The 15,764-nt window shown below is 43.9% G+C and overlaps 1 protein-coding gene across 5 annotated transcripts in view; it reads right to left on the bottom strand.

Annotated features, from left to right (window-relative positions):
• Positions 1-7,218, bottom strand: part of PCDH17 (protocadherin 17) — a 91,257-nt gene extending 84,039 nt beyond the window's left edge. For 3 of the 5 annotated variants that reach the window (XM_051778857.1, XM_051778861.1, XM_051778860.1), the window contains exons 1-2: positions 6,582-7,218; positions 1,833-5,355 (exon numbers count right to left, since the gene is read on the bottom strand). In XM_051778857.1, the coding sequence (XP_051634817.1) occupies positions 1,833-4,448 (2,616 nt within the window). In that variant the 5' untranslated portion in view covers positions 4,449-5,355; positions 6,582-7,218. Of the gene's footprint in view, positions 1-1,832; positions 5,356-6,310; positions 6,465-6,581 lie in introns of all 5 variants that reach the window. The other 2 variants (XM_051778858.1, XM_051778859.1) reach the window with 2 other exon arrangements.
• Positions 7,219-15,764: the final 8,546 nt, after the last annotated feature.

The raw sequence follows: 15,764 nt of genomic DNA, 5'->3' as shown, positions 1-15,764 counted from the left end.
TTTTTAGCATTCTGACAACTCCATTTTACAGTAAAAAAAGTTGACATTACTTAAACAAGTGTCATTGAAAGTTATTTGTTTTTTAAAGCATGAATAATAAATCAAATTATCTCTGGTTGTGCCCTAACCTAAACTCTTTTCTAAAGTGTCACTTTTTGTTAAAATCAATTTCAGATTTTAAGTATTGCTCCACTCACCTAATTGATAGCAACACAAATTCGTGATAGGCGTAAAATGGAATTGTTTCTGTGACACAACTCGGTAGTGAGTTGAGGATTAGTTTGCAGTGACCTTGTACAGGCAGCCTTTTTTTTTTCTTTTTTTTCCCCCCCACTCATAAATGTTCCATTTACAGGCCATCAGTTACTTGAATTTTGGTTCTTTAACGTGCCAATTACTGATGGCCATTTCTATTCAGTTCAAAGTATTAGATACAGATGGCATCTAGAACACTTGGTGTAACAGATCACAAGGTATGATAACTCCAAGGTATTATGAATCTTCTTTAGGTACATTGAGTGACTACAGTGAGACTTCTTTCTCACTAGCTGCATACACAAAATGAGTCTGTGTCGCTTCTGATACACTCAGCTCATTCCCCTATGACTCAGAACAGCATATTAGGAGAACCACAGGATAAAAGAGATATGACATTTCAAATATATTTAATAGCCATTATCCAGAGCCTGCTTTCAATCCAAACGTTAAAAATCACTTTGGAACATACCTGTAGTGTTTGAACATTAAGCTGCATTAATCATGAAGTAATACTTTAAATTAAATCAACTGGAGCCAAATTCTGCCCTCATCTTCACTCTGCAAGTTCACTGCTCTGAAATAAATCTTCTGAACTTGGACTTTAAAGTACCTGCTAAAAATTAAGTCATTCTTTAATTAGCACCCTATGTCCAATGGTCCAAGTTCTGCCATTTCTCACATTCGCAAAAGTCAGTAGAGGACAGTATGGATGTAACTGGCAGCAGAATGCAGCCAGCTATAATTTCTAAATGAACTTTGGTAAAAGACAGAGCAACAAGTCTTTTGCTATAAAGCAATCATCAGTATTGACTCAGGCTACTGGAAATCTGACTAGTTGTTTTTCTGGTTTATGACAGGATGTGAGTTTTGTTAACATTTGGGGGTAGGAGGGAATTACCACATACATCTTCTTTCTATTTGACTATGCAGAATTTTCAGCACTGAAGGTTGTTTTGGGGGAGAGGAGGAGGCAATGAGGCCCCTATGATACCATCAAAAATATATTTATGGATATATATTCTGAAGAAAGAAATTAAAAAAAATTAAACCATACATCTTGGAAATATAGCTCACATTTGTACATAAGATTGGAGGGCTATGATACACTGTTGCAATAGATGTCCTCAGCGTGTAAAGTTTCTCCCCTGTCCTGTTATTTACCTCAGATAATATGACCACTTCAGAAATGCCCTCCCTATTCTCCACAGCAAACCAAAGAGAAGTGAAACCTGTGGAAGTGCCCACCTCTGTCTGACAATCTTCTGGGAAAATACACCAGCGTGCCCCAAATGTACTAAAAGTCTGTCCACACTCTCACATGCACCTCTTTGGCACTGCCGTGACTATGTATGTTTCAGTGGGTATTTGCTTTTGAATCACATGGAAAACATCAGTGTGACAGGAGAGCCAGACCCACCAGATGTGATCTGGTTCCACTTTCATTAGGTCCACCTCTCTTTAGTGACTTGTGTTGGTCCCTTCAGTGGTGCATTACAGCAGATTTCACTGCAGACAGAAGGGAAAGTTAAACCAGTGTCTAAAGTGAGATCCAGGGTATTCTAAAAGTCTCCTACCTGAATTATGGACATCCGGCTCGGGGGAGCCTCGCTGGCGTTAGTCCCTTGCCCTGTGAAGCTGGTGTGGCAGCCCACATGTCCCTGGGGTACAGTCAGGTTGTTGGAGGCGGGCTTCAGGTACATCACCTCGGACCTGGGAGAGCTGAGGGGCAGGCGGGTCTGGTAGTCAAAGTACATGGGTGAGGTGGCCAGGGATGGGCTGCTCACCACATTCATAACATTGAGGGGACCCCGGCTGTCCTCGCCCTCACTGGGCACCAGCATAATGTCATTCTTGCTGATCTTCTTCTTCTTGCCCTTGCCCCCTCCACTGCCACTGCCTCCTCCTCCCCCGCCACTGCCTCCCCCTCCTCCCAGCTGAGGGTGGCTATACTCAGCAATGCGACAATTATAGGTGCGGATCTCCTTGTTCTCTCGCTTGCACTTCACAGCAATAGTGATCATGGCAGCCAGCAAGATGATGGAGACAGTGCTCAGCGTCACGATAAGGGGCAGCGACAAGTCCCAGTGTGGTCGCCGGTGCTGCTCACCGTTCACCTGCGGCTCACCGGCCTCGGGCAGGGGCCCTGCCAAGGCCCTGACTATGAGCTTGGCCACTGCAGAGAGGCTGGGCTTGCCATGGTCACTGACTTTTACCACCAGTTCAGCCACAGGGCTGAGCTCCTCCCAGTAGGGATGCAAGGTGCGTATCTCACCACTAGTGGGGTCCATCTCAAAGAAATGCTCCTCATTGCCTTCCACAATCTCATATGTGAGGCGCCCACTCTCCCCAAAGTCACTGTCCAGGGCGCGGACGGTCCCCACAGGGTAGCCCACCCCGGCATTGCGTGGTACCTGCAGCTCGGCAGTGTCATTGATGAGGGCAGGAAGGACAATGAGGGGTGCGTTATCGTTGACATCGAGCACAGTAACACGCACTGTGGCGTTGCTTTCGCGGTGGGGTGAACCAGAGTCTTTGGCCAGCACACGGAACTCAAAGTGTTTTGTCTGCTCGTAGTTGAAGCTCCTCAGGGCATAGATAGCACCATTTGTAGGGTTGACAGAGACATAGGTGTAGATAGAGACATCTCCCACATGCCCAGGCAAAATGGAGTAAGACACGGTCCCATTTTGGCCCAGGTCAGGGTCCTGGGCCAAGACTGAGCCCAAATACTCTCCAGGGATGTTGTTCTCAGGCACCTGTAAGACATAAAGGTTCTTGCTGAAGTGGGGTGGGTTGTCATTCTCATCAAGGATACGGACAGAAAATGACTTGGTGGAGTTAAGTGGGGGATTGCCCCCATCACGTGCCACAATGGTCACATTGTATTCGTCTTGTGCCTCACGGTCTAGAGGTCGATCAGTGACCACAGTGTAGAAGTTGTCATAGTTCTCCTCCAGGGTGAAAGGAACGGCACCGGGCCCGCCGCCACCGCCCAGCACCCGACACTGGAGTTGCCCGTTCTTTCCTGAGTCACGGTCAGTGACCCGCACCAGGGCAATGACGGTGCCTGGTGGGGCAGCCTCACTCAGTGCTCCCTGGCGAACAGAGACAAAGCCAATGGTGGGAGCATTGTCGTTGCGGTCAATGAGGCGGACAGTGACCTTGCAGTGAGCGGGGATGGGATTGGGTCCCAGGTCCCGAGCCTGGACATCAATCTCAATGAGGCCGCTCTCCTCATAATCCAGGTTGCCCTTGACACGGATGAGGCCGCTCTGTGGGTCAATGCTAAACAGGTCACGGACGCGTTCAGGCGCGTAGCCACTGAAGGAGTAGAGCACCTCTCCATTGGTACCCTCATCAGCATCAGTGGCATTGAGGTCAATGACAGCAGTGCCTAGGGGTGCATTCTCCGGCAGCTCTACCACGTAGGAGGCCGCCTCAAAGATGGGGCTGTTGTCATTGGAGTCAATGAGGCGCACATTGATCTGCACTGTGCCTGAACGCGGTGGGTCACCACCATCCAGTGCTGTCAATACCAGGGTGTGATGACTCTGCTCCTCACGGTCTAATGGTTTCTGGATGACCAGCTCTGGAAACTTCGTGCCATCACCACGGGACTTCACATCAAGGGAAAAGAGGCCATAGTCATCACGGGTGAGCAAGTAGGTGCGCAGACCATTGTCCCCAGCATCTGGGTCGTGGGCGCTGGTGAGGGGGAAGCGGGTGCCTGGTGCAGCATTTTCCGAGATGTCCATATCCACTTGGTCAGAGGGGAAGGATGGTGCGTTGTCATTCAGGTCCTGAATCTCCACTTTGATCATGCAGATCTCCTGGTCGTTGGCAAACACCTCGAGGGACAACTGGCACTTGGTGCTGCGCCTGCACAGCGCCTCACGGTCGATGCGTTGCTTGGTGTAGAGCAGCCCGCTCTCCCCGTCCACGTCCAGGAGGTGCGGGGCTGAGTTCTCCAGCACCCGGAAGGTGGACTTGGGGCCGCGGCCGCCACCGGGAGCGCCACGCTCCGCAGGCAGCATCCCGCCTCCCCCCGTGCCTGCTGCCAGCCGCGCATCGCGTCCGATGTTCCCGATGACCGTGCCCGCTCCCTGCTCCTCTGGCACCGAGTAATTCAGGTTCTTTAGAGACAGGGCAGGAGCCCAGAAGAAGAAGAAGCAACAAATGGAAAGGTACATCCCCGAGCAGGGGGTGGAGGTGGTCGGGGCTGCAGCGACGACCAGGGTTGTCCCCGTGTTCTTTGCCTCCTGCGCTGGGGTTGTTCTTCCTCCTCCGACGGCTCTTTTTTTTTTCTTCCTTTTTCTTTTTTTTTTTTCCCCTTCTCTCTCCCCACCCCTATATTTCAAGTTCCTGAACCTGTTGCTCTAAAACGTCTGCAGAGACACAGGATGGGAGGCAGCAAATAGACCATGTAGCTCAGAGGGAGGAAGCAATCGTGTGCGGGGGGGCTAAGGGGAGGGAGGGAACAGCTTCGGCAGCGTTTCAGCAAGAGCTTGCCGTGATTGCAGTCCCCTCGCAGTTACTTCGGCTGTCCAACTTTGGCAGTGGGAGGGTTTCAAAAATCAGAAAATTTGCAAAAGATCTTCTCCTCCGGGCAGGTGGTGTGTTCCTGATCCTTGAATCCCCGCAGATGTACAAAGGATAATAAAAATAATAACAATAATAAAAAAAACGGCGGCAGTAGTTGTGTTTTTTTTTTTTAAATCAAAAATATTTTTCTTAAATATGTGTATTTATATATACATAGGAAAGGAGGGTGGTCACAGGTCTGTAGCAAGAGATAGAAAAGCTTATTTGCTACTCATCGCTTGTGATGCAATTGATGGAGTGGAGGGGTAGGAGAGACAGAAGGGAAAAAAAAGTCTCAGCTTGTTGAAGCCCTCTTCGTGTGCAGTGAGAGGTAGTGAAATGTCTGATTGCACCGCGGGGTTGTTGGTTTTCAGGGAGTGTTTTGCTGCATTTAGAGATCTAATCTTGCATTGCTTGCGGCGGAGGGTTGCATCTCGCTGCCATCGGTATTTCCCCCCTCTCTGTCTCGTACACCCTCACTGTTTCCTTCCCGAATCAAAGGGAGTGGGAGCAGGACTGCAGGGCAAGAGGGGAAAACAAAACACATGAAAAAACAAACAAACAAAAAAACCCAAACACCCCCCACCCCCCAGCAAAAACTAGTGTTCGGATTTGTAGTTTCCTTTCTCTCCTTCTACTACCAGCCTCCCACTCGTCCTTTTGGGGCGAAAAAATTAAGAAACCCACCAGTTGACCTTCATCATTAACAGTAAATATGTATTTTGAGAGAAAGCTCAGGCCGTGCTCTATCAGCAGCACATTCGGGTTTCTTTAAGACAGGCCAGTAGCCGCCGCCACTACCACATCCTTTCTCTCTGTGTATCTATGCGTGTGTGCGTATGCGTGTCTGAGGAGCTGCACTTTCTCGATGCAGTTTAATGCCAGTTTGCTATTCTCTGCAGCCGAGAGGAAAGCAACAGGCAACCCATGGCTGGACGCATAGATTAAAAAAAAAAAAAAAAAAAAAAAAAAAAGAAAGAGCAAGAGAGAGGAGGGGGGGCTGCGGGGGAGAGAAAGAAAAGCCACCACCACACACGCACACACACACACTCTCTTTCTTAGTCTCTCGTTAAAAGGAAAACAGTCTATGTATTCACAGGGCTGCGCTATCAAGTGCCTCTCTTTTCTTTCTATTCAGCGTCTCCTTCCAATGACACTGCCACCTAGTCCTCTTCATTTAGGGGAAGGGAGAAGAGGAAAAACAATCCTGGCGATGAATAAAGTGGGAGATCTTTTAATCGACTAATTCGCTTACATTAAAACCTATGCAATTTCGCGATCTGTGTGACGCATTTTTTGCAGTCCTTTCAAAGCTTTAACAGTCTCTCTGGGCATCTTGGTACAGGGGAGAAGAGTGGCGGCAACGCCAGATGGGTTCCCCCTCTCCGATAAACACCTTTCCCAGCGATACAGTGTATAGGTAAATAGTGGGGAAGGGTAGCAAAATTTTATTTCAAGTTCTTTTAACAACCTGAAATAAATGAATGTCAAATCCAGAAATGCAGGTGTTTCAATCTGCTTGGATGAGTCAGATCCAGCGGAACAAATCACATTGACTATCGCCTCATGTTCCTCCCTTCACAGGCATTAGTTGCAGCTTCTTCCTAACGCTTCTCTGACTCACTCTACAGACAGGAAAAAAATTAATCAGATTTATATTTTGGAGAGGGGGGAGGGAAGAAGAGAGGAAAAAAAAAAAAAAGAAGAGGGGGGTGTTGGATCCAGCTACACTTTTACTATACCTCTTTCTCCGGGAGACTGAGGATCAGGAAAACAAGGCTGTTATCCACTCACTGGCACAGAGGCGCGTCTGATTCCTGCTTTGCTGAGTGTTTTTAACCACCTTTCCTCAGTGTTATGTGTGAAATAAATCAGAAATCTTTCAAATTAAAAGAAAAAAAAACCCAATAAAAATGTAGGTTCCCAATACATTGCTCACAGATCTAGTTCCGAGTCTCAGTTCTGCACCGTTTTTTTCTCCTTTATTTGAGTCCGGACCCAAAGTACACAGTTAATTCTGCAACGTGTGGTAGGGAGGCTTTCAAACGGAAAAGAAGAAAAAACAAATATTCTTCTCTGCCTCATTGATGGGTGGCCCCTTGCAAACAGACGGTCGCCAGTCTTAGCCAGGCAGCACGCGGAGCGAACGCCGATCCCAGATAAACCAGATCCATTTCACCAGCCGCCCGCAGGTAAGTGGAGAATTCAGAGAAAATTCAACAGTTGGAGCCGCGCTTTGCTTTGCCTCGCGCGCTCGCTCGCTCTCGCTCTCTCTCTCTCTCTCTCTCTTTCTCCCTCTCTCCCCCCCCCGCCCCTCTCCGCCTCGCCTCCCTCACTGCAGCACTCGCGGGGCCGCCGCGCCGCGCCGCACTCGCCCAGCTCCACTCTCCGACTGCCGCTATTCACCTCACGCCGCGGCTTAAACATTGATACGGATTCAGCGCCAGCCAATCGGCGGCGGCGGCGGCGCCCGGCCCCGGCCTCCACCGGCCAATGGCGGGCGGCGGGCGGGTGGGGGGCGTGGCTGCGGCGGGCGCTGGGTGTCATTGATTAGATGGGCTCGGAGGGGGACGCGCAGCGCGCGAGCGGCCCGGCCGGGCGGGAGGGATGCGGGATCTCGCCGCCGCGCCCCGCAGCGCCACCAGCCCCCCCCCGGCTGCTCCCGGCTCCGCGTTAGTTATTTATTTATATCTTCATCTCCCCCCCGCCCGCTTATTTATTTATTTTTTGAGACGTATTAACAAGTCTTCCGTGTTGACAGGTGGGAAAGGAAGGGGGGCGCGACACCCCCGAACTCGCCCAAAGCGCTGCGAGGGTGAGGACTTGGCTCCGCTGCGCGGTCCCCGAGCGCCCCGGGGACTCGCCGACCCGAGGATGCCTGTCGGGAGGGGTGTGTGTGGATGAGGACAACCCCCCGCCGTCACCTCCGCCCCACGAGGGTCTCCCCTCCCCGAGGGGCAGGTCCCGAGTGCGGGAGTATCTCCCGCCTGCCCGCGGGGCCGCGGCGCGGGGTAGCCCCGGGTGAGGGGCCGGGGGCCGCAGCAGCATTCTCCGCTCCTCTCCCCGCCCGAAGCGGCGCGGCAGGAGGCTCCCGGCCGGGGGCGGTGGTTGCGGGGGGAGGACCGAGGCTGGAAAGGTGCGTGCTCGGATTGCCGGAGCGCCGGTCTCGACCCGTGCGTACCGACATGAAGCTGCCATTTGTGACCAGCGTGTAAGTAGCAAGAATCATTTAGGGGGAAAGGGAAAAAAAAAAAGAGAAAAATAAATTTTAAAAGGGAAAATATACTCTGTAGCACTTATAAGACGCTCCTGAATTATTTTAGGAGCATCTCTTAAAAGATTCAATTAAGGCAGCTGCTCCTTCGCCTTGCTCAGTAAGATAACCTTCAGCCCTGAGTTATTATGTCCATAAATATCATTTGACTTGGAAAAAGTCTGGCAAATTTATAAATTCAAATCAGTGTTCTTTCCAGACCCATCTTCCTGTCCTAAGGATCTCTTTGTAGCTGTGAAATGGATAGTTTGCTACACAGAGCAAGTCTGCTGTTAACCGTTATAGAACTAATGCTGTGTTAAAATGCAGTGTATAAATAAACTATACATATATTAGTGGCAGGGGAAAAACACTACTCTCAGACGTGCCAACTTTCTGTGTGAGAGCGACAGACAGACGAAATAAAGGATATGTTTACAAAATGGGCTTTGCTTTCTGCATGAGGGCTTCAGATTGGCTGATGAAAATTGGCGTATTTGGCTAAGTCACATATTTGGAGAAGTTCCCTATAAAAGCAGCACAATATTTAAAGTTTAACAAACAGCAGCATAAGCCCCTGAGCTATCAGGAGACCTCGTTTGACTGTAACTCGAGTTCTCTGCTTTCCTCTCCTTATTCTATAGCCTTCTGCCAAACCTTTAAGACGTCTCAGAATGTCCAGCGATTTTTCCACGCCAGTTCAGCTAATTGGAAGGGGGGAGGGGGGGGGAAGGGTCATTGCAATTATGTAATGGCTCCCTCTAGCGTGGTAGAGATACTGCTGCATCTGGGGTATATACTTCGTGTATGCATCCCATGGTGTATAAATATGCACACAAACTGTGGGGTAGACACTCTGCCTAAATGTGTACACAGATGGTAACTCTAGTTTCCTTTCAGAGCAGGAGAGCACCAGCAGGAATAAAAAAAAATGTTTTGTCTTAAGGTGGCATATACAATGTAATATATTTCTGACAATATTTCTCATGGTTTATTTCGTTAAAAAAAACCCCCAAACAACTCATAACCCAGGATGAATTTGACCTTTTTCTTTGAGGAGGCTAGTGTCTCCATCACTTTTTTTCTCCACCCTAGTGAATACCTTTTTTTTTTTTTAATATATGACTCAGCATTACACAATAAATACTCTGACTCCACAATGAAGTCAATACATTTGAGGGGACTCTGCAGTTTGTAAAACAAGTACTCAGGACTCTGAATTAAGAAAAAAACTGTATAACCCTTTGTATAAGTAACTGGAGTCTTTGCTTGTAAAATCTGCTTTTTTATCAAACATCTTGCAGCTTACAACATCCCATTGACACCAACAGCATGCATGGAATACTTAGAGGAAAAATAAAATCTGAAGCACTAGCAATGGATCTTCAAACCTATGACTGACTGCCAGGTGATGATGATAAATGAAACTCCTATGCTTTGCTCTACAAGTCACTGTGGTTTTTGCTGTTAACTTCAGCAGAGCAACATTTTAGTACTCATTTTTACATATGGCTGATTATTAGCTATTTCTAATGATTTCTTGGAAATCATATCATCTTGGCATCTTTAAAAATTGTAGCTCTTAAAGCCAGTAGAGACTTAGGTGCCTTCCTGGAAAGAGCCACGTTAAAAAAATCTGCCTGCATATGAATATATGCCTCTGTCAGGCCGATGGTTGTTACATCAGACAGTTTGTAACAACAAAATGGCATTTATTGATTTTAATCCACCTGTGCAAATAATGAATATTTTATTTATACCATGATTTTACAGTATATCTTAAATACTTTTTCTGTCAAATTTGTAGCACTACGTATTTGGTAGCTTAGACTGACATCATAATTTTATATATATTCATAGTCAAAAATGAAGGAAATGCAAATGCATGCCAATAATACCTATGTGCTGTGCCATGTCATTATATATTGAATATATAGTGTATATTTATTGCTGAAAAAGTGAAACAAAATAAAAACAAAATTAAAAGTGCTTATTAACAGCTTGGTGTGAAAGCTGGACTGTGGAGAGACTAATACATAGACAAAATGCAAATCTTTAATAGCAGAAATACACAGAAGGCTTACACTATCTGACAATCAAGAAAAACACATTAAATACTCTGTATAGGAGAAGTTCAACAGTGAAGCAAAGTCCAATATAACAGCCCTAGCAATTCATTATATATGAAGCAGTTAAATTATGCTTTGGAATACTACTTTTCAATACTTAAATGTTTGTTTATTGGAGGCTATATTTGACCTCAACCAAAATAACAGATAGTAACAGAACACATCTCCAAATTAAATTTTTTTAAAAATGCTGATTTATTGCAAACATAACAGAACAGTATTGAGTCTTTTTTGGGCAAGTGTTCATGGTAAAATCCAGTTCTTTGTTATTTTATTCTCAGCAAGGACAGACAGGTAAACCTTTCTACATTAAAAAAAAAAAACAAACAAAAAAACCCAAAAAATGGAAATAAATAAGTAACACCCTCAGTCAGAAGTGTTGAAATGAAAATCTTTAGTGTCAGTGTGGAGGGTGCTTAAGCATAGCACAGAAGTCTCAGAACAAATATCCCTAAAGAACTAAAAGAAAATAGGGAGGCAAGGAACAGATCAATATAGTTAAATGTCAAGGTTCAGTATTTAGGTTATTTGAGCCTAAAATGTATCATTGGGAAAGCCCAAATCCAATCACCTTGAAAACAATAGAAAGAAGTAAAATTAGAAAGTCCAAGGAGCAAATATGAGGAACAAGGAATCCATATATAAGAGAATGAATTATCTGCTAATAAATAAACATATGCTTTACCAATATGAAGAAGCCTTACAAAACTGCTGGGCCTATTGGTTAACCAGTTATAAAAGAAAAAAAATGCAGAGAAGTTATATTTCTGTACTCTAAGTACTCATAATAAATGAAACAAACTCATTTCCTCAGGTCAACTTTTTCTTAGTAACAAAGATGAAATGTGAGTGTGTACTGGGGTGTCAGTGGTGAGGTTCTTAAAGAGCAAAAAGCATCTAACTAAGTGGTAGTCATCAAGCATTCTTATAGAATCTGAAAACTAGGTAAATGAACTGTTAAACATATGCAGTCATTAAGATCAGTTACTATGTCTGAGGATTAAAACATACAAAATCGTTTCTCTTTTAAAAAGACTAAAAAGGTTTTCAAGGAATTATGATGTAGCAAGCTTTACTTTTAGTACCAGTAGTATAAAATTTGTTAAAATGACAATTAAAAATAGAAATTATATGGCATCTAGAAAAATGTGAGAGAAGTACTGTCCAGAAGCTCAATGAAATCAATAGAAACCTTTCCACTGATTTGATTCATAAATTTGGTTTCATAATAGCAAATTAGTACAACTTACATAGGTTAAAAGGACATTTCTTCTCTTTATAATATTGTTTCAAAATAGTAATAGAACAACAGGTAAAATTACTTTTGTCACTGTATATAAGCAGTTTTATGTCAATTTAATTGTGAGTTCACATCAGCAAGACACAGAAGAGACAGTTGCTGAGAAAGGGAATATAAAATAATAGTGCAGTAGGTAAAGGCAAGAGAGGGTAAGTGTCTGCAAATGATGTTAGTGTACTAATGGGAGGACAGGGGCCAAGAAGAGAGAGGAGTAGGAAGAGGACACTTAAGCAGGGCACAGGGCAGTTTAAAAGACTTCAGGCAAAGAGAATTAGTAAGTGGGAGCTAAGCCTGAGATTGTCACTAAAAGAGTTGATACCTACAGTTTCTCTCTAGCTAGGGATATTATGTTTACAGTTGTGCCTATGTCATTTTGGAAATGCAAACAAACAAACACACACAATGATTCATAAGGATTACAGGAAGGGTGACTTTAGGGCCACAGGTAAGGTCTTAGGACTTGTATTCTCATTCCTCTTTTCAGCCACATTATTTGATGATTTTATCATAAAATCCAGAAACATTTTTTGCTTTTTTTATTACAATGAAAACAGGACACACTGAGATCAAGCCCAGCGTGATGCAAAAAGACTAAGCAGAGGTCTTCTTAATGAGTTTTTTTTTAAAGAGCAATTTCTTTAAGAGCAATTGAAACATTGAAAACCAGTTTCCTACAGGTGTGTCTTTTAATTTTCCTCTGCCACTACTACCAGATTCCTCCTGTGTCTGATGGTTACCCTGCAGATACGAGTGGCTGGCTGAGAGGGACATGCTGCTGGGCCAGGCAGCAGCTGCCTGGAAAGGTAGAACAGCTACTTCTCCTTCTCTCAGTGTATCAATTTATCTCCCATACACACCCACCCACTGAAATGAAATTTAAACTACAACCACCTTTGAAATGTTTATTCCACTCACAAATTTGATTGAAATTGTCCATTAGGTCACAGAGTTGCTGGGCAAAATAATGGAGAGACAGACACATTCAGGGGGCTGTTTTTTACCTGCATAGCCTCCTTTAAAAAACTAAAACATTAAAAACTAAACTATTTAAGCCATTTTATTATAACATGGTGCCAGTTCTGGGGTTATGATTTGGCACAGTGAAATGATCATATGATATGACTTGGCATGATAACATAATGTGCGCGCTGCTTGTACCAATGAGATAGGAATATATTGTGTAAATGTAGACATTAGATTTTTGTAACATAGAATAGGAAATATTTGCATTTTCAACTAAAGGATATTCTCTGAAGCATTTGGAAACTTTTCTGAAGCAAATATTGCATGGATTTTTCTTAAACCTGGCAAGTTTTGTTTTCATGGTAAATTGCATTAAACCCTATAGAGATCAACAGTGTGTTTTGCTTCACTGAATAATGAAGTACTTTACTGATGAAAATCTGTTTTGTGAGTTATTTGGGACAAGTTTGTTAGAGATTAGAACACATACACCCATAATTAATATAATGACTGAAGTGTTTTTTTTAGAAATTTATAAACATAATTAAATTTTATTAAATACTCGACTTAGTAGATGGGATTTAGTTTGTCTACAGTTATTGTGGGTTAATATCTTCTATGTCCTTTAAAGATTATGTGGCAGGATAGGACAGATGTTTGTTGTCTCATTCCCCTTTGGTTTAGGCTGCACTCTGGAAAGGGGGAGATTGTGCCTTCCCTGAGAATGCTCAAGTGAAGAAACTTATGGAAATGCAGGATAAAAAAAGGATAAGGGGGAAGGGGAAAAAAAACCAATCAAAACAAAATCAAGAGTGAGAACAAACTCCAATAAGTGCTAATAAAGGAAGGGAACAGAACTACTATTTGAGTCTTAGAGGGGAAGGAAAGAAAATGTTCTCTTGGGCTTGGGGAGGGTACTGTATATAATTTGGAAACCTTCAGAGCTGCTGGACAGGGACCATACATGGAAAAGCAGACCTGCTGTCTGATATCAGCATGAGCCAGTGGATGTTCATCTACACCTTTTCTATTCTCTCTCACTTTGGACACTTTATCAAGTTTTTTGGGGGTAAAATTTTATCCTCAGGGTTTAAAACTTCCCTGGAAGTGCTAACAGTGCTTACTTTAAAGATAAAGTAGAAGCAGATCCAGTTCAAAGATCTGGCTAAGTGACTGACATTGTGCAGATAGAAGTACTGATAGAGTACTGATAAAGGACAGAATTGGAGAAACCAAAATCACAGAAACACAGAGTTATTTGGGCTAGAAGGGACCCTAAAGGTCATCTGCTTCTAACCCTCTGCCATGGGCAGCGACACCTTCCACTAGACCAGCTTGCTCAAAAACCCGTCCAGCAATTTTCTTGTGAAGGAAGACCAGTGTCTTCAGAGCTGATGCTGCCACCTTCAAGTATTGGTAGAAAAAAAAAGGTTTCAGAAAAACTCCAAAATAATTTACATTTGAAGTACTACATAGTCCCAAGCCACAGAAATTCACCTCTGCCATCATTCTTACAATTTCTCCCCAGATGGGATGAAGATATTTTCTTGAAAGTTTTGATTTCAGAGTGCAGTTGGAAATCAAAGTTCAGTTTCCTGAAGAGAATAAGCCTGAACTATAAGTGCCAAGTAATCTGTGTGTATAAATTTGCAGAAGATAAAATTCATACTGTCAACAAAACCAATAATAACAACAACAACAACAAAGGAATTAAACCAGATTTCTGGTAGTTAGTTATTTCCATATTTTTCTCATTTTAGTTTTTCGAAGCTAGCATTTTGCACCCACTGACAAAACTGCAAACTCTCCCAAGGGTGTATAAAATTTCTTATACATTGCATACTAAAGATTCTACAAGCTAAATTTACCTGTTATGCAACCCTTTTGTTTCCAAAGTATTCCCTTATTTAGTTATGCAGTTAGTAGCTCTACTTTAAACATGACTGATTGCAACACTGTAAACAATTCTGTTGCTAAATCTTTCAGAGAAATGGAATCCCATTTACTCTCTCCTAGCTGCAATTTCAGAAGATTAGAAAGAAAAAAAACAAAACAAAACAAAAAAAACCCAACCACCAAACCCAAAACAGGTAATGAAACTGTCTCTGCTCCCCATCCCAAAAGTTCAGGGACACAACTAGGAATAAATGATGATAATAAAAAAATCTGTCAAGTGTTACATTTGTATGGTTGCCTTTTAAAAGGGAGCAACGTCTTTAGAGTTTCTGTAGGTGAAAACCTTTCTTTGCTAGCTTACCCATCTATTTGAAACCAACCATCTAGTTTTGTTCCTGCTAACCCTTTTCATTTGTATACTCCTATGTGAGCTCTAACATAAACAAGATTCGTAAACAGCAGACTATAGATAAGCTTTCAAAATATTATGTGGCATTTTGCCCACATATCTGTCAAGTAAAAGGTTAGAATCTTCACTTTTTAAAGAAAAACATAGCAATTAGCAGCAAGGCAAGGCTGTCTAGAGCATGAGGTTTTCAAAGTTTGACATGTCTGTCGGTGCAACACAAGCCATTTATTTGTACCAAGCTCCCTTTCATCTCCTTATGGCAACTGAGAATTCAGGGAGAGCCCCACCTCTGGTGAATTTGCTCACAGGAATTACAAAAGAGGTTCTTTGGCCCATGTGTCCAGTATAGCTACAGCTCAGTGACGGAGTAGTGGTTTGATTGTTTTGTATTGTTTGGCTACCAGATTGAGGGCTCGATACTGGTTTCAGTGGCATAATCACCCAACAGGATTGTCAAATGCTCTTATCCCCACCAAGCAGGAAAATAAGGGAGACTTGAGGGCTTGCTTCCTGGCATGGGCTAGTGTTACTGCAGGTCACAGCAAAAGATGAAGAGTGATGACAGCAGCCCGTGAGGGGCCACTGGTCCCTGTCCTGATGGGGCATTGGCAGCCAATGCTCAGGGCCATGCAGGGCTTTGGCTTCATCCCCTCAACACATTGGCCATCTGAGATAAGCTAACCTGACAGTTGGCTGTCAGCACAGAGCAGTAGGGGTTTGTGCTCCCCTTAGAGCCAGGGGCAAGCAAGAGAGGAAATAATGTTTCTAAAAGTCATAATTCCCTTCTCTCTTTGCTGCTATACATCCCCCTTTCTGCAGGCAAATTGTTGTCTTACAGTCTTGTCATAAGTGATTAGTCAGTATCCAGTGCTATAAAAAAGCCAGAACAAAATGTAATAACTAAGGTGCAAAATTAACATTTAAAAGAATCCTGTAACCTGCTGCAAAAACAAAAACAAATCCTAAAATTAAAAT

Source organism: Manacus candei, unplaced genomic scaffold, assembly GCF_025592945.1.
Source record: "Manacus candei isolate 608988 ecotype Guabito, Panama unplaced genomic scaffold, ASM2559294v1 h1tg000014l, whole genome shotgun sequence".
Classification (NCBI taxonomy): domain Eukaryota; kingdom Metazoa; phylum Chordata; class Aves; order Passeriformes; family Pipridae; genus Manacus; species Manacus candei.
This window is presented reverse-complemented; position numbering and strand designations above follow the sequence as displayed.